The sequence below is a fragment of the Haliotis cracherodii genome, unplaced genomic scaffold, assembly GCF_022045235.1.
Source record: "Haliotis cracherodii isolate W230 unplaced genomic scaffold, xgHalCrac1.p SCAF_13, whole genome shotgun sequence".
Classification (NCBI taxonomy): Eukaryota; Metazoa; Mollusca; class Gastropoda; order Lepetellida; family Haliotidae; genus Haliotis; species Haliotis cracherodii.
The window spans coordinates 18339772-18359113 of record NW_027266268.1 but is presented as its reverse complement, the minus strand read 5'-3'; the positions used below and the strand labels follow the sequence as shown (position 1 = coordinate 18359113).

At 40.5% G+C, this 19342-nt stretch overlaps 1 protein-coding gene and 1 pseudogene across 4 annotated transcripts in view; both read left to right on the top strand.

Annotated features, from left to right (window-relative positions):
- The window catches only part of LOC139459694 (neurogenic locus Notch protein-like), a 107406-nt gene extending 97745 nt beyond the window's left edge, over nucleotides 1-9661 (top strand). For 3 of the 4 annotated variants that reach the window (XM_071241324.1, XM_071241322.1, XM_071241325.1), the window contains 8 exons: nucleotides 227-795; nucleotides 1172-1540; nucleotides 1958-2099; nucleotides 2528-2711; nucleotides 2954-3130; nucleotides 3353-3504; nucleotides 4438-4683; nucleotides 4900-9661. In XM_071241324.1, coding sequence (XP_071097425.1) covers nucleotides 227-795; nucleotides 1172-1540; nucleotides 1958-2099; nucleotides 2528-2711; nucleotides 2954-3130; nucleotides 3353-3504; nucleotides 4438-4683; nucleotides 4900-6159 — 3099 coding nt within the window. In that variant the 3' untranslated portion in view covers nucleotides 6160-9661. The remainder of the gene's footprint in view (nucleotides 1-226; nucleotides 796-1171; nucleotides 1541-1957; nucleotides 2100-2527; nucleotides 2712-2953; nucleotides 3131-3352; nucleotides 3505-4437; nucleotides 4684-4899) is intronic. The other variant, XM_071241323.1, reaches the window with a different exon arrangement.
- A 1657-nt stretch (nucleotides 9662-11318) lies between these two features.
- Nucleotides 11319-19112, top strand: LOC139458490 (uncharacterized; annotated as a pseudogene).
- The last annotated feature ends 230 nt before the right edge of the window (nucleotides 19113-19342 follow it).

Below are 19342 nucleotides of genomic sequence, written 5' to 3'. Positions count from 1 at the left end.
TTTTCTTAACATCTGAAACTCCTGCAACTTGGACTGACTCAAATGTTAAGCTGTGTTTGAAATAAAGAGTTAATATAAAGGTGTTATTGTCCTAATCCTAATATTTGAATTTATAGACATGTAGGGTCCCTAGATTAAAAGTACTACTGAAAAAACCCTACCTGAATCGCTTTTATGTCTTCGCCTTTATGTTTCTTTATCTTAATTACATTTGTTTTTTTCACAGACTGAGTGTAACATGCATGCATGTGATTATGATGGCAAGGAATGTTCCTATGGGATGAAGCCCTGGGCTAATTGTACACAGGCAAGGGATGGTGTCTACTGCTGGAAGGTCTTCAAGAACGGAATTTGCAACCCACAGTGCAATAACCAAGACTGTCTCTATGATGGGTTTGACTGTCAAGAAGACATCAAAGAATGCAACCCATTTTATGACCAGTACTGTCGCCTCAACTACCACAATGGACACTGTGATCAGGGGTGCAACACTGCCGACTGTGAGTGGGATGGTTTGGACTGTGACAACAACCCACCCAAGCTGGCCCAAGGAACTCTGGTTATCATCGTCTTGGTGTCACCAGGACATTTCCGCAACATTTCAACGATGGTGCTACGTAATTTGAGCCACATCTTGCGTGCAGTGCTTCGGATAAAGAAGGATGCTGAAGGCCAGGAGATGATTTTTCCATGGAAGCAGGAAGAGGAAGATGCCAACTCCCGTGTCAAGAGATACATAGAAAGTTTGTTAAAGATGCAAGCTTCCAACAGAGACAAACGTTCTCTCCTGACAGGGTATGTTCATTGCTTGCAAGTTGGTTATTTTTTTACTTCATATTTGATATGGTTTTTTAAACCAAACCAGTATCGATAAAACATCAGCCAGAGAATAATCAGTCTTGAATATCTGGTCATTACAGATTACATCGGGCATAAAAGGCAAAATAGCTGTGAAAATTATATGAATGGATCACGGATAAAACATGTCAGAAGTTATTGTTCTATTGGTGTCAGAGTTGCAATAGGTTGATAGAGTAATTCAATTAACTTTTGCTTAAGTAATGTAAGGAACGTTTTTGGTTACTTGAATGTCAAAGGGTTGTGACAAATTCATATAGTACACATCGTGGTGTGTATGTATTTTAGCCTTTCGTTGTATTTTCTTCAACAGGACAAAAGTGTATTTGGAAATTGACTACCGAAAATGTTACGAGATAAGTCCAGAGAACTGCTTCAACAGTGCTAACCCTGCAGCCCAGTTCCTGGCGGCAGCTTTGAAGGAAGGAGGAGACGTAGGCGTTCCTATTGCTTCAGTGAGCGCTGAAGATGCCTCCGGACCTGGAACTTTACCTTCCATGACATTCGTCTACATTGTCATCGCCTGTGGCGCCATCCTGCTCTTCACTCTGGCTGTAATAATTGTTATTTCGAGACGTACAGAGAGAGCAGTGACATGGTTTCCTGAAGGTTTCTTCCGCAGGAGTGAAGCCACCAAACCTCGTGCCCGGAATCGAAAGTGCCCTGATGGAGAAGAGATGCAGTAAGTTACTTCATGTCAAACTTACATATGAAGTATTTCTTACTCAGGCAGGAATTCGTTACCATTGGAAAAATATCCTGGCCTAAGATCACAGGGCTGTCACATGGCAATCCTAGCTGTCATATTTAGGGACAACTTGTTCATTGATATATCTGTCTTTCAGTGTAGGAGACTCACAAAATATCCTAGCCATTTTCAGCTATCATTTCATGCATAAACCACAAATTACGTGTTAGCTTTTTGATTAAACATATTGATGTGTGATTTCTCCTATGTCAGCTGTCTGGGAAGTCAGTTCTTGTGTCCATTGCTGTAGTATGACTACAGAGTAATTTGCAGGATTCATTCAGTCAAAAGGGCTGATTTCTAATGCCAGATGCTGAGTTTAGTTTCTGAACATCTGATGCTGTCTTTCAGTGAAGTCCAGAAGGGCTCGCACCAGTCACAGCTGGACAAGATGGATGCCAACGAGAACCACACATCGCCTCCACTGAGCAGTGACTGCTGGGAGGATGAGGATGAGGAACAGCCTCAGAGGAAACGCCAGAAGGTATGCACTGTAAGCTATGTTTCATCTTGTCAGTGTTATTGAAGGCTCATGTGATTGGAAACCTTGGCCTATTTTTGCCATGATTTGGCAGATATGTGAACCTGTGCCAATTTCTTATTTATTATAAAGGGGAGTGGGAAAGCCTAGTTGTTGGAGCATTCACATTCGATTCCCCACATAGATACAATGTGGTAAGTCTATTTGGAGTGTCTCCCACCATGATATTATTAGAATATTGCTAAAAGTGGCATAAAATGATATTCAATGACTAATTAATGAAGAAGTTTATTTTTCCATTTGAGGTTTTACATTTTTATACATGGGAGTTAGATTCGATAATGTGCTCCTGTCTTGCGTCAATTGTAAAATTGTAATGTAGTCTGCAGGCACCGTAGGTCATCAGAGACCTGGTAATGAAATCAACATTGTGTCTTCAGATTGAGCGACATTGTGGAGAGAGTGACCAGGCTGCCTGCATGGACTTTGACCAGGGTGACACCCGTCAGTGGACACAGCAGCATCTGGATGCAGCCAACATCCCCAAGCCATCCATCCTGGCCTTGACCCCACCTCAGGGGGAGGACCTGATGGACAATAAGGATGTGGACGTCAGGGGACCCGGTAAGTTGACATATTGGAAGAGATCTATCTCATCTCTGACAAACATATTTTTATATGGAAGTGTAACATTGGTCCTTTTGGACAACCATACAGAATAATTCAATGCCTCAGTTGCCCAGACTTCCCAAAGAAAATTCCTGTATTTAGAATGACCATTATTTGATAATGAAAAACACTCACCAGACAGTAACTTCTTGTATTGATGTTGCATTAAATGAGTTTTCCTGTTTGATGTTGTTCAGATGGCTTCACTCCCCTGATGTTGGCATCATTCCGTGGTGGAGGTTTGGAGACTGGGTGTGACGAGGACAGTGGCTCGGGTTCTGGTGAGAGCGGTGAGGGTGAGGAGAGGTCAGCTGACGTCATCACTAGTCTGCTGATGCAGGGGGCTGCTATCAATGCACAGACGGATCGTACAGGTCAGTTCAGGCTCATGTTTTTAGAATCATATACATGACCTATTTCAGTGTCAGTGCTTGTTTTGTACTCAGTATTGTAGGTTATTAGCCTATTCGCATCTCAATGACCAATTTCCTGCATGCTTAGAATTACAATAATCTAGACTTTGAGATCCTTCAGTGAAACAGCTCCAAGCAATGATATAATGGCAATGTACTATAAAGCTTATGTTTTGTCAACAGGGGAGACCTCCTTACACCTGGCTGCAAGGTATGCCCGAGCTGATGCTGCCAAGACGCTGCTGGATGCTAGTGCAGACCCCAACACCCAGGACAGCACTGGCCGGACGCCGTTACACACAGCTGTGGCAGCTGATGCTCAGGGAGTGTTCCAGGTAGAATCTTCAAACTTCATCACATATACCAGATCCCTCTTCCTTTGGATTACTGTGACAACATTATGGTTTACAGTAAACTTGAAGTGATTCACCAAGTCTTGAAATATGGTGATACTTTTTGTGTGATTAACGTACAAATCATGGTGATACAAATGTTATGATACAAGTGTGGGAACATGCGTGGTACAAATATTGTATCAAGTCTTGAAATATGGTGATACTTTGTGTGTGATTAACGTACAAATCATGGTGATACAAATGTTATGATACAAGTATGGGAACATGCGTGGTACAAATATTGTATCAAGTCTTGAAATATGGTGATACTTTGTGTGTGATTAACGTACAAATCATGGTGATACAAATGTTATGATACAAGTATGGGAACATGCATGGTACAAATATTGTATCATGATGTATGGAAACAAAATCACACATGCACATATTAAGACATTTTAAAAAGGGTGTAAGCATATTTTGCAAAATACTATTTGTCGGATAGTATGTACAGGAGGATTTGGTTGGATCATCTGACGTTTACTTAATACGTGTGGTTGGGTCAGTCCTGATTCCCAGTGGTGATTAAATATGACTCCTTAAGAAAACATGACCAGAGTAGAGTTTTCATGTATTTTGTATTTTATTGCTACCTTAATTGCTAATACAAATCATATCATGACGAAATGAATATTTACAGCCCACTTGATAATGAAGTTTGACGTGAGTTGACGATTGTTGATTTACATATTCAGCTTTGATCAGGATATTTCCATTATCCCATAATGCACTAGTTATCATTTGTAAACAGTGAAACATCTTCGTATACCTACTGAAAGGTGAGCAGTATGTCATAATTTTTACTACATTTTAAGGGACAATGCCACATTGGTTTTGATTCAGATTTGTAACCACTAGTAATTTTCCTTCTAGATTCTGTTGAGGAACAGATCAACCAATCTCAATGCTCGAATGCATGATGGGACAACTCCGCTCATACTGGCAGCTCGTCTGGCCATCGAGGGCATGGTGGAAGACCTCATCAATGCTGATGCAGATATAAATGCTGCCGACAACAACGGCAAGACCGCTTTGCACTGGGCAGCTGCGGTGAACAATAGAGATGCAACGTTGACATTGCTGCAACACAGTGCAAACCGAGATGCCCAGGACAACAAGGTACAACATTGTCTGACATTCCTAATAAAACATCTATCTCTTTCTAGTACAGTAGAGCAAGGTACAGTCATTCTCCTTGGTTCTGAAAAGTCTGTTAGTCAGATGTTGTGAATAGAATCATCAAACTTAAAATAACACTGTCCGATGTTTAGTGTGGTAAAGTCCTCTATGAAGCATGTTCATGTTACTTGACACGCCTCTTTTCCTTTGTTCCAGGATGAAACCCCCTTGTTCCTGGCAGCTAGGGAAGGAAGTTACGAGACAGCTCAAATCCTCCTGGATCACTTCGCCAACAGGGATATCACTGATCATATGGATCGACTTCCCAGCCATGTTGCTTATGAGCGCAGACACCATGATATTGTGCAACTGTTGGAGGAATATAAAGTGAACAGTCCAACTGCTGGTGTTCATTTAGCGAATGGTGGCGTGCCATCACCATCCATTTCTTTTATGCCCCACATGAGTGGAAAACATGGCAAACAGAAAGGCCGTAAGAATGCCAAAACCCACGGACCCATGTCTCCGCAGTCGGGCAAACCCAATGGCTTGGCACAGGGGCAAAAGTCCAAGTCCCGGAAGAAAAAGTCAACATCCACCTCCAATGAGTCGTCTTCAGTTGGGACAGTGTCACCTGGCACTTCACTGGACTCTTCTCAGTCACCGCAAAGTTACGACTTGACGTCGCCACGTTATGAGAACACGGTGGTGGCCATGCCTCAACCGCACATTCATTCATTAGATGACGGTCAGATGGGGACTCTGCAGCAGCCACTAAACGTCAGTGACATGACTGTAATGTCCAACCATTATAGATCTAGTGCAGCTATGGACCAGGAATTGGGCTGGCTGGATCCTCATCACACACAGCCTCATCAAATACCATCCACAAACTCCACGCCCAACGCGCAGCCAGGTGGCAGCCCCATTGCTCATGGAATACCATCACCCATTAAACCTAAAAATCTTCCAACATCTCCTCGTCACATACAAGCCATGCAGCAACATGCTCAGCAGAACAGGGTCCAATCCAATGCCATGGGCCGGAGTCAAGGTGGAACAGAGTACACGTTCCCGTCAAATGATGGCCATCATGCCATCTCGGCTATATATCCAGGATCAGATGTGTGTCCTAAGTACTCCAACACTCAGCAGCAACAGCAACAACAACAACAGCAGCAGCAGCAGCAGCAACAGCAACAACAGCAGTATCCAGCATACAACACCATGAACATTGAGCCATTCCCTACGCCACCTTCTCATCACAGTCAGATGAGTTCGGACTCCCCTCCCCAACACCAGATGTCCACCTTCCTGCCCGACCATTTCCCCACCCCATCTCCCGACTCCCCAGGCCAGTGGTCAAGCTCTTCACCCCACTCTGCTCACTCAGACTGGTCAGAAGGAATCTCCAGCCCAGTACAACCCATCGTACCCAGCCGCAACAAACGAACAGCTGATGCAGTGTATATCTAAGACTTAGTGTAGCCATGAACCCATCACTATGCATTTAATGTGCGTGCTACTACTGTGTTCAGACTTTGAATGGAGCACATGATGTGTTCACAGGTCACAATAATGCTACAATTGGATGTGTTGGCATCCCGAACTCCTGATACAGTTGCTGCTGGAACCGCAAACTCCAGGGCGCATGTGACTTAACTTGGAAGGAACACTGATGTGACCTGACTTATGTCATGTGCATATTTTATTCAAGATGGTGAGAAACTTACAGTAAGTTCATTGTGCCATTAGGAATATGTGAGAGGGACAGACATTTCCCATGGTTGAGCAAGTCCCTGGAACCTTGGGCAATTTTGTGCTGCTGACAAAGATGAAAGCATGGCCCACATGCCAGCATGAAAAAGAGATTTTATGTTTTATAAGTTTTATGACAAGGATCTGTTAACTTTACATGGCTGCACGTTGCCGAACGTGAACAAAGATGCTGAAGGGTAAAAACTTTACATGTGCATACAGCTTTCGTACCAATTGAGGTCTCATTGAAAGGATGTTTTACTACAAGTTGCAGGTACACACATTGGCTCCAGAACCAATGAACCAGCTTGAAAACCTATCTTATGTCCTTTAACGAGGTGGTGCCATAGAATCATTTGTGCTATGTTGATTTTATTTGCTTGCTATTGAGAAGGGACAATCCCTACCTTTGTGACTTTGAATGTTTGGCTGAAGGTCATCCACTATTACATGAAGATGAATATAAAGGCATTGCCTGCAATTCCGGCCCCTAGGGAGCTGATAGGCCTACTGAAAATAAAAACCTTCGCCTACTGTCCTGTGAGTTAAGTAACATTGCTAATGTCGTTGCAGTTTTAGTCGACTATAGATAATCCCAAATTGATTACAAGACGAAGGGAACATTTCCCACAAATTAGTGGCAATAACAATGTGTCTTTTTGCCGACTTGAATCACAGGACATTTCAAGGTTATTATTACGAGTTGTACATACTGTATCAAAGGGTCAACGTGCATGGATACATAACATGTACATTCTCATATTTGTATTTTTATACACAATTCAGACAGTCACTAGAATCGTATCATTATTCAGTGTCACACGAGCCATATGATATTTTCATTTTCATTCTTTTTGTTTTTCTCATAGTGGCATTTAAATGCCAATCTGCATCATTGCCTCGGTTTTATTTGTGTTTCTTATGAAGACTGTGTTTGTGTTCTTCTGTATGTTGAATGTTGTATCTACAAGTGATTGCCTACAACTGATTTTAAATAATTCACCCCTGACAGTTCTACAGTCAACATTCTTCATTATCATGACTGGTTTATTTGGTATGAGTTTTTTTAGGGATGAGTTCCTTACCATTTGTTGATATTTTAGTTAAGTTCCTCGTGAAATTGCAGAAGTAGAAATGGCAGCTATCATTGCCATGGAAACTGGCATCGATAACATATTTTGAATATTTTAGGATGTTACTCATGGCTGTTTTATTATTTGATTTCATTTCTTATCATCGAATCCCCATTCCTTATTTCAATGTCATTGTTACCCCAAAATGAATACATTTGATCTCAAGTTTCTTTCTAAACCAAGGGAGGTAATCACTTGTATGACCAGGATTCCTTGGGGTCATTCCGGCAGCAGTTAATAAATGGTGTTAAAACTGTCTCTTTTTTTCATTCCACTGTGTTGAAGGAAAAATAAAGAGAATTATTGGTCTAGAAATTCACAATGACAGTAGTTATAAAGATACTATTATTTATGCCAGAAAAGCATGGTGTCTTGTTCTAAAAGGTTTTGTTAAATGACACAAAGCAATAGTTCTAGAAATTAGTTTGTCATATTTATTTTATGGTATTGTAGGACTTGTATTTATTGTCATTATATCATATGATTTGACAGAATAGGGCATGGTAATTCATTTACTTGGTTTTAGTCATGAATATTTGATTACGCTAGACTGGGTAGTTTTTTTTATATGTATCCGATTGTTAAGATGTCTTCACCAGTAATTCTCTTTACCTTACAGGTTTTCAGATCTTTGAATAAAGAATGCCTGTTTTTTGTAAGACTAACATGTCTCACTTTGCTGTTTTCTCATTTTGTGATTTTGTTGAATAACAATGGAGTGAACAGAGATGCTATTCTTGGTTACCCTGTTAACCAAACCACATGACCTATTGTGGTAAACATTTACTTTGTTAAGTTGTTAAGAGGTATTTCAATTGTCCACTTCGGCAAGTTTTTAAAGAATTCATTAATGAAAAGAAATGAGAAAACAGTGATCCGAGTTTTATGAAGGTGTATTGTGTATATTTTGTATGTTTTCTAGTCTAACCATTGTTCATTTTGACTTGTTAAAGTGTTGATGAAATTAAACACAGCTATATTATCTCAGCAAATCTGAAAATATGAAACGTTTGTTAAACCTGTGTCCAAAAAGTCTGAAAAATCTGAAAACATGTCCCACAGGTCTGGAAAAGTAGGGGTTATTTGTGATTAGATTTAACGGAAATTTGAACGAAGACTTGACGTTTCAGAGTAATAAGCAACAGTGTATGTACATGTAACTTTGGCTGTATAAAGGCTAAGCTCACGGCTAAAATGTATGTATGTGCGTGTGAATAAGTATTTTTTCTACATTGTACAGTACTAATCTACATTAATGCATTTATCTTATTCTGTTTTTGCATTGTTATGTTTTCTTATCATTAGTTGTCAGATTGTGTGATATTATGTAATTGGTTGTTGATGCATAGAACCGTGCATGACATAGCATCACAACTTATTGTGCCGAGGTACATAACGCATGAAGCTGTTCATTAGTACTGAATATTAGCACACAATCCTTGACTGTCAACTGACTAGGAATCCATTTGAGAAAGATAACTATTGAATGTTTGATGTTTCTTCCTCTCAACACTAATGACTATTTGAACAAGAAAATTTCAATGGAGATGTTCAAACTGTGTCTACCTTGTGAATGACATTCAAAACTTGAAATTTAATGGCATGAAGCTATGAATATTCAGTTCATGATACAGTTTTAATTGCCTCAACAACATGTTCCTCTGAGGTCCAACTGAGAAATTATCAATTTGCTTTATGTAAATGTTCTATTCTTCAACATGATCAATATATGCACTTAAAAGGCATGAATATGGTGGTGACAAACATAACTATTATTGTAATTGAATATTGACAGCTTCATTAAATATTACTACCTCTCCACTGCCAGAACAAATATTTAAGTTTCGATACTTTTTTTGGCCACAAAAATGCCCGTTTTGTTTGTAATGTTGATTCAAAGTCTGTTTTGTACATGGTGTAAATAAAAGTTTTGATACAGCTTTACTAGAGGTTTGAACTGTACATCATTTCAACAGTTTCGAAGCTGCCACAGAATGACAGTAGTTGGGAAATTAGTCTAATATTTTCACCTGCCTTAGGAAGCCTTCCTCATCCATTTATTTATGCATTGAATACAATATAATAAAATATGTACAAAGAATTGATTCATTTGTTGTCACTGAACCCTAAGCAAACCTTCATTAAGATAATAACTTCAAGGCCAGAGAATAAGTATCCAAATGAAACAGATTCCATGGGGTGTGAAAGGCAAAGTCGTGTTGGAAATTATATGACTGCAATAGCTGCAATAGCACACCAATAATGAACTGAGGACCCTCCAAACCATAACTCGATCAGGGTTTGTTGTTTAAGGAAGCCCTCGACAACGTGCCAGCTATTCATGGTGGTCTGTAAATGATAGAATTTGGAGCAGACAACCCACTGATTAACATGAGCATCAATCCACACATTAATATTAAGCACATGCAATCCACCAAGTCCCCAATCATATCAATAAATATTATAAGTACCACTCAAAAGAAGTTAAAGAACACAATGTTTTCATTGAATGTCATGGCCATGACATGTTAACTATTGGCATGTAACAAAATTGAGTGTCTATGGTTTACCGATCGAGGGGAAAAAGTTTCGCAAGAAGAAACAAAATGTATAATTTAAACTGATAATTAGTTACATGCAAATGTAACTAGCCAGTTGAAACTTATATAAAAACATGATCTGCCAAATGCATTGAATAAAGTCTCTGACCACTACAAAGACTTCTTAATGAGAAAGTAGCCTTCTCTTATAGAAGTAAACATATGAACATGTTACTGTTTAAATATCCATAGGAGTTCCGGATTGAATGTCGCTCTAGAATCAGAGTGCAGTGGTTTATCATTTCCACTAAACCCACCGACTCAAATTACTTTATGTGTAAAAGATAAAATGAATACTGACCGACAAAGATTTACTTTTAGTTCAACCAACCCAAGCTTAATGGTCAGCACAAATTCGTGAAGAAAATGTATAATCTTATGATAATGGCATTTCTGTCTCGATTAAGCAATTTCACTGCTTGCGTAAAACAGCGTGGTGCAAGAGTCATTGGATCGGTTAAAAGGATAAAGGATATTTGAATGATACTGCCAAATAACATGTTGATCTCGTCGGCGCCATAACGGACGAGGTAATGTCATCAAATGTCTAAATGTCCTGGTCAGAAGGGATCAGGCGGTGTCATAACGGACCATAGGACTTTTTTAAAAAGAAGAAGAAGAAGAGTGTTTTACACTCGTGTTGAAGTACACGATGAATGAAAGTACATTGCCAGAAATATATGATATAAATTTTATAATATCCCTCTTTGATGAATTTGCCGAGGTTCAGATCGGTTGATGGTTTTGGACATTGACAGTTATCCAAAATGATCTGAAGATAATTCTTTGAAAATTGGAAATGACATGGATAATAAATGACACTTAACATGACCATGAGACATATCCGTGGTATGATTCCGAATATCGATAACGATAACGCCACACTCAGCCCTGCTCCATCTATAATCGAGTACGGATATACAAGCATTCAGCACTCTGAAACTGAAGTCCGTTCAGCATCCCTAGAGCAATGTGGAGTATATTATCACAGGGCATCACACGTGTTATGTAACCGAGACTAATCAGAATGAACACCTGTTTAATTAATCTTTATTAAACGTAGTTTCCACCTGGTCCAGATTACAATATTTGGTATAAATATGGAGACAACAACCCTATCTCACAAATCATCCCGATTGTTACAATGCTGCTCATCTCTCTGTTCGTGGTTGTGTTGGGGGTTGCTGAGATATATGGTAAGTATTTCAACTGAATTTTCAACAGTTATTTCCAAATCTCATTTGGAAGTTTTCGGTGTCGACGTTATACTGCAAGTCTTATTTGTGTATCCCAGTTATACATATATTATATACACGTAGAGACGGATGATGCTAAAATTTGCTTTGTTCTGACATACTACACGATGTTTATATATAATGCTGATATTTAGGTATGATATGTGTCTTCAATCATAGATGTTATAGAAGTATATTGTCGCCGACAAGCATCGAGACACACATATGCATAAGTCTTTTCATTTTTTTCTGTGTGCAAACAGCCGGGCCAAAATAAGTATACAACCATGATGGCTAAAAACGAAACAGGCACGAAATGGTTTAGTCAATGTTGATGTATTTGATACGTGTTTTGGATCTCAAGTTTGCAGTCTTTTGACGACTGTTTTCAGCCTAGTAATATTTGAATGTTTCAAGTGCATAATATCTTTTGCCCGCCATGAAAATGAAAAAAATATTTGAACCCTTATGTGTTTCAAATATCCAGAAATTCCATGTATTCTTTGGAATTATCTACATATGGCATGTTCATGTATGACTAAATTACCACAAATACCTGCTCCAAAATAGCTAAAAGAACACTGTGTTCGTTACCACAGAATCGAGGGTCGCAGGTACCTCAGCGGTAAACATCTTTGGTCATATCTAAATACCCACAGCTTACTTTAGACAATTGGTGATGTGAAATAACTAGATTTTTGGATGAAACAACTAGTCCGTACAGATTAGAACTGACGGACTAGTGGCAGTGTGAACCTGTATCATATTCATTTCATATGAAGCACAGAGACAGAGAAGCAAATGACATAGTGTCAAATAAAGATTGCCATGGAACACTTACAAAGCATTATTTGATCATCAATATCTGTTTCTCAATACAATTTGAATTTGTCACTTTGAAATGTCACAGAAAATGAATACAAGATACAGTTAAAAAGAAATGGCTATTTTAGTTGGAACTATACAATAAGCCTTGCTGAACGTTTTTCAAGGGGTATAGTTGCCTGTCAACCACGGGTGTCCAAGTTCTTGCTAAATGTATTGAGAAAAAATGTTCAGAAACGTACAAGTACATTGTCCTTTTAATACAAGAACAGAGCAGAACAATTGAACGCATAATTACCATACTTTCATATTATTTGTTTATGAATAGATAAACATACTGTACCCGTTTACCTGACGGGTTTGTTTGATCACCCAGGAAACAGAACGCGCAGGTAAATCCTGTTGTCTTTTGCACGGCGAACTTTAAATTTGTTTTGACCATTGGGGCCATCTTGGTTTGAAGGAAAAGAGGAAACTATAGGTTTTTATGTTTTGAGAGGTGATTTACGTACAGCTGTGATTGTTTGTCCCCAGGTGCTGTGATCCCCGTCGTCGGGTCACAGGTCTCTTCCTCCTCAGTCTTCACCTTCGGCTCCACGAACTACGGTCCACAGTTTGCCGTAGACTGCGGATTTGGAACCGACTTCGCCGTTGACAACACTACGTTTGCAACAGCTACCACAGACACAACGCCCTACATGGACATCGACCTCGGCAGCAACTTCTTCCTCATCTCCGTCACCATCACCAACAGGGGTGACTGCTGTGGTAAGTAGAGTGAGATGGGGAGGTGGGTTTAACGCCGATTTGAACAGTATTTCAGTAAAGGAAGGCGCTTCAGTTAAATGCGGAAGGAATGGTCAAAGGGGTGTAGCTGTAAGGTTCTGCCACTTGAATAGAAACAAAGACTTTTGTAATAAGTATCAACAACTGTGTATCGAAGAAGACATTGACGATACCAGGAGGAAATTTATGTGAGGACATGGGAGCTTTAAATCAGTATATTGGGTATACTGGATAACACTCAGACCATAAAACATACGTAGCTCGTAGATCTCTGTGTGTATACAGATATTTTACAAAATGGACAAAGTATCTTCTTTCAATTATTTATTTTTCCTTTTTCAATCATTAAATTATGAGTGGAACATCTAAATTGACAGATTGCCTTTCGAAAATATTATATTATTATATTATCTATACATGAAAGACATGTTTTTATTATGTGTAAAAAATCTATATAATGAAAACAAGTTTGCATTAAACGCTTAAGACAGTAATCGACAGGTGTTGTATGTTGTACAGGTGTATATCACAATGTTCACAATTTGTGGTAAATATCCTGTTTTACATAAGGTATTGCTAATGTAGTGTTTCACATATATGTATACCTAATGCCACAAGTTACGAGATTGACGTGTCTGTAGCCGAATATCAATCTCCTGAGGCTCCCGTAAAATAAATTATGTGCCCCTTACTGTCCTGTCACGTCTTACAAGATTTGAAAAAGAAACAAATATATTTTTCTTTGGGGACAATCGTAAGTAGAGTACGTGCAAGTCCTAGAACTGTTTTAGATATTCTGGGGGATGTATTCATGTTCTGGACCATTACTAAGTTGTAAAAGTGATTATTTAGGATAATGCGTTGATTGCATCTTTCTAGAAATATCAACGAATTTCGGTTTATCATTGAACAAAATATACTAAGTTCTCAATTTCATCCAACGGTCAAATAAGTTTAAAAAAACTAAATCCTCAATCCTTAAAATATCTAGCACATGTCACCTCAATGAATAGAAGAATTCGTCCGACGTCGCGTTCAGCTTTTTCTGCTGTGTCACCACGAAGGAAGGATATTTTGTGTAAGTCGTGCAGGTAGACTAGTTCATCGGTTGATAGGCGCAGTTTGAGTCGGTTCTCGCGGTCCTGGACCGCCTCCGTGGTCTAGCGGTAGAGCGTCCGCCCGGAGAGCGGAAGGTCCGGAGTTCGATTCCCGACCGCGTCATACCAAAAGACGTTAAAAGATGGTACTTGTTGTTACCCTGTCTGGCGCTCGGCATTAAGGGGTTAAAAACAAGGACTGGTCGGCTCGGAGTCAGTATACTGTGTCTGAGTGGGGTATTAATGTTAAACTGCGGCATGGTATCTCAGTGAGCTAGCACTATAAATCGGCATCAGTCCGGACTAGTACAAGCAGCCACACACACACATACATGCACGTTACTATATAAGTGCAATAATCTTGGACGCGACGTTTAACCCCATTTCCCCTCACCTCTCGCGGTCCTACTTAACTGTAGATATATTTTACAACAGGAATATATGTTACAGTTAAAACGTAAAATCAGTTACTATGTATAATACCTAAAATGTTCAGGTATTAAATATTGTCAGATTTTCTATATAATAACTAATTGTGCACTTACATTGCCCACACATAGGTAGTACATGGCGTACCTCTCTTACGATAAGACCATTGTTTGTTTGTTTGTTTTTTTCGCCAAAATCGATTGTATCGATTATTCTATTATTGATCCTAAAACTAATTTCCAGCAGATTCAATGGCGAGAATTACCTAGAATTACAACACCTTCCTGCTAAACTAGGTAGCAGTCATCTCGTTCCCATGTCACAATATGTCTCAAGGGCCCGATGGTAAACCGTGTGACCTGGAAGATTGTATGTCATCATGCCTATATTTGCTCAAGCTGTCGACCACAAGTGTTCCTGACTTAGACTATTTAAGGATACCTCGTTATTGGCGAATAAGATATCATCATCATCTCCCACTCTTTCCATCTTGGCAGCTGAGCGTCTCCGAAACATCAGAGTCGAGGTGTACAATAACAACCCAACTCTCGGAGGAACGCCAGAAGTCTGCACTACAATCGGCAGCACCGCCCCCGCCGCTAGTTCCAACACCACGTTCACCTGTTCGGCCATGGCATTCGGAAGGTACATCCGTCTTAACAAGTTCAGCAAGGTCGACGCTAATGACGTCCTTCAGTTAGTAGAGGTTGTCCTTGATGGCGTCCAGCTAAGTAAGTATATAACTACATATATATGATAGTAAGATGAATGAGGTTTATGATACCAGCATCACAGAAAAGGTTTATTTATCCACGTTATTTCCTATGACATCCTTCAGTTAGTAGAGGTGGTCCTTGATGGCGTCCAGCATAGTATAATTGTAAGACGTTTATGAGGTTTATGAAAAATATAGAATCTATGATATTGCCCTTTCTGTTTAACTGCTTAACTGTGAATGCTTCTAATGACTGTATATTTTCTTCCTGTCGCCATATTGCAGATGTAACTTTCATTCGCAAACATTTAAAGTATTAGGTAGTGTGAACTTGGCGAAGGAAACGCCACGCTTGTATAGATACCCTCGATGACACGGGCGGCTTGTCATCTAAGCCGCTGCACCCTAATGTGCTGAATTTTGCCTATTGGCTGTGTCTGGATCCGTTGATTCGAATAGCCTGTTGGCATTTTGAGGTTATCCCCGTGATTGTGGTGTGATCCGTGGTTTATCAACACCGTGACCATGTTCCTGGAGTTTGATCAGAGTGGGTTTCACCAAAGAATACGCACCTACTACGTGCGCCAAATTGCGATTTCCTCCCACAATTAACTGACTCACTCACTTCTCCACAGGATGTCCTTGCAACCACTTTCAGCTTCGAGATAGAGGTCATCATGTCAATTTCTCGTGTTTGCTTCAGACATACCAAATTTCATTCAAGTCATTGATTCGAACCAATAATCTGAGGACCGGGAAAGGGTTTGCAATTCTGCATGGCGAATGGGGGACTTTTGAGATGTGATTTACGTACAGCTGTGATTGTTTGTCCCCAGTTTCTGTGATCCCCGTCCATGGGTCACAGGTCTCTTCCTCCTCAGTCTTCACCTTCGGCTCCACGAACTACGGTCCACAGTTTGCCGTGGACGGCGGATTTGGCACCGACTTCGCCGTTGACAACACTACGTTTGCAACGGCTGTTGGAGACACAACGCCCTACATGGACATCGACCTCGGCAGCAACGTCCTCCTCCGCTCCGTCACCATCACTAACAGGGGAGACTGCTGTTGTAAGTAGAGTGAGATGGGGAAGTGGGTGAAACGCCGATTTGAACAGTATTTCAGTTAAAGTCAGCGTTTCAGTTAAATGCAGAAGGATAAAAACCAAAGTGATGTAGCTGGAAGGTTTTACCGCTTGAATCGAACAAAAAAACCCAATCTAGGCGAGGCTGCGAGCAGCGTTTACAGGCACGCCTAAGAGATGCATTACTAGACGAATTGTGGCACCTAGACGACTGGATACCTCGGTTACAAGTGACCGCCTCCGTGGTCTAGTGGTAGAGCGTCTGCCCGGAGAGCGGAAGGTCCGGGGTTCGATCCCCGGCTGCGTCATACCAAAAGACGTTAAAAGATGGTACTTGTTGTTACCCTGTCTGGCGCTCGGCATCAAGGGGCTAAAAAAAGGACAGGTCGGCTCGGAGTCAGTATCCTGAGTTGGGTATTCATGTTAAACTGTGGCATGGTATCTCAGTGAGCTAGCACTATAAATCGGCATCAGTCCGGACTAGTGCAAGCAGCCACACAAACACACACACGTACATGCACGTCTCTATATAAGTGCAATAATCTTGGACGCGACGTTTGACCCCATTTCACCACACCTCATCTTGATGCTGTCGTCTGCTTATGGTTACTTCGATATGGTTGAATGCTAAATAAGACATTATCACTCACTCATCCGAAAATTCACAGCCGAGCGTCTTCGAAACATCATCATCGAGGTGTATGACAACAACCCAACTCTTGGAGGAACGCCTCAAGTGTGCACCACAATCGGCAGCAACGCCCCAGCCGCCGGGTCGACCACGACATTCAACTGCTCGGGGATGCCAATCGGAAAGTACATCCGTCTTAAAAAAAGCTCCAAGGCCGACGCTAATGATATCCTTCAGTTAGTAGAGGTGGTCCTAGATGGCGTCCAGCAACGTAAGTATATGACTGTATATATCTGATAGTAAGATCAATGAAGTTTATGAAGAATAGTAGCACATGATAGTTTCATTAATCTACTATTGATGCGTGTGTCAACACGATGTCTGTATTCTGGGGTTTACCCGGAGAGTGATCCGTGTTTTTTTTTTAAAATCACACCCGCGTTCCTGGGGTTTTCCCAGGGTTTGATGTGGATAGCACCAAAAGTGTAGCGAGTGAAAGCTGGTATGATGAACAAGGGAGACATATCCATGAACATATAACTTGATCACTTGCTTGACAACGGTGTTAGTACCTACACCGAAACATGGCATTCATTGTAATAAAGAAGTCTTTTATTCATAGATCCCCCTCCCTTGTTCATAAGGCTCTAACACGAAAATACTGGTTAAGATGGCGTAAAATCCAACTCACTCACTCCTCCACAGACTGTTCTTGACACCAGTTCCAGCTGGGAGAAAACTGTTTCTACTTCTCTGGATTCCAAACAACCTATGCACAAGCCAAGGTAAACATCAACATCGCATCCACGTGGAATATTAATTACATTTTATATTAACAATGTATTTTTACACGTACAATTTCCCTTGGCCAGGCTAGCATTACGTGGTCGTGAGTGAACATCTCAGATAATGAACCGTTCTCATGGTTTTCACACAATATGTAAACGGCAAAAACCTTTCCTCTCATGAGTTAAACCTAACTCACTCACTCACTCAGGCGAGGAATAAGTGAGATAATGTTAACGTGACATTAAACCAGATTTACTCACTAACCCTCAGTGTATTCAGTACTCCGGATCCACGATGATACCTTGCGTGTTTGAAGTGTACAAGAATACTGAAGTACAGAGTATTTTGTTACAGAAATTCTGTAACATAATTGGAAGCAATCGTACCATGATCCGCACCCAGGGCCAGAGCGACTTTGTCAACCGTGTTCTTGCTGCCAATGCTCAAACAGGTAAGTTATAACTCGCGTATAATGTTTCGTGACCATTCTACATTACCATTAACAGAACAAGAAATGTTTCCATTCAGACCAAGACCTGTAGTAGTGTTCGGTAACGGTACAATCTTCTGAGTCAACGGGGTCATTAAAATAAAAACAAGGTTAGGATCAATTGATAGTCGATTGGTTTTAGTCCATCAAAGAACACACTTTGTCTGCTATTTCAATCTTAGCGGTTGATCTAGATAACTCTACTTGCACAAGGTGTCAATGTTTCAGTTTCACACATGCGGCTGATAAGGAACGTCTAGTCGTAGCCTGAACATGAGCCTAGACCGTGATGAAGGCTCCCTGGTTAGGCTACGCTAAGCAGGACTTCACGAAATAAACACTCCATTGCTTGTCGTAAGCGACGTTTAATTTGATTAGAAGGTCAATCTCGGAGATTAAGTTACATGTCATCGTACCCCGACGGCGTGGGAGTCATAACGTCAACTACTCGTTGGTCTGGGTAAGACTAGGTTATTTTCAGGTTACCAAAATTTGTCTGGAAAGTTGATGACTGTGGCGTAAACACAACAAATAAAGAAACAAACAATAAGTAATAATGTGTATACTCACTTCATATTTTCTGTCACTTAGGTCAAGAATACTGGATTGGTGTGACCAATCTTTTTGACCGGTTCCAGTGGCGATATCTCTTTGGTGACGTTGTTCCCCTGAATGGCTTCACCTCTCCCCTCGTGAACGGCACGGGCACCTGCAGCAGCTCTACCCCAACGCTGTATCCAGAAAACTGCGCCGTCCTGGGGAAGAACGACGTCGGCCAATGGGAGTGGGATAAAAAACAGTGTAACAGGAGGGAGTACTTCCTCTGTTAGGCAACCCTGCCCATACCTACATCCTAGATTCTTAAAAGGCGCACGTATTGGTGCATTCAGTTTTCAGCCGTAATATTTAAAATATCTTGTTTAAATTAGGTGAAAACAATTCATCTGTTTTGAAAAGTAGTGTTTCGTATAATGTCCAGCCTACGATGGTTATAAAAGTAAAAAGTACATAATTCGTCTAGTCGTACGATGGCACCAATGGAAACAATCGTTGTGTTACACCTACCTCCTATTATAGCGATGTACTT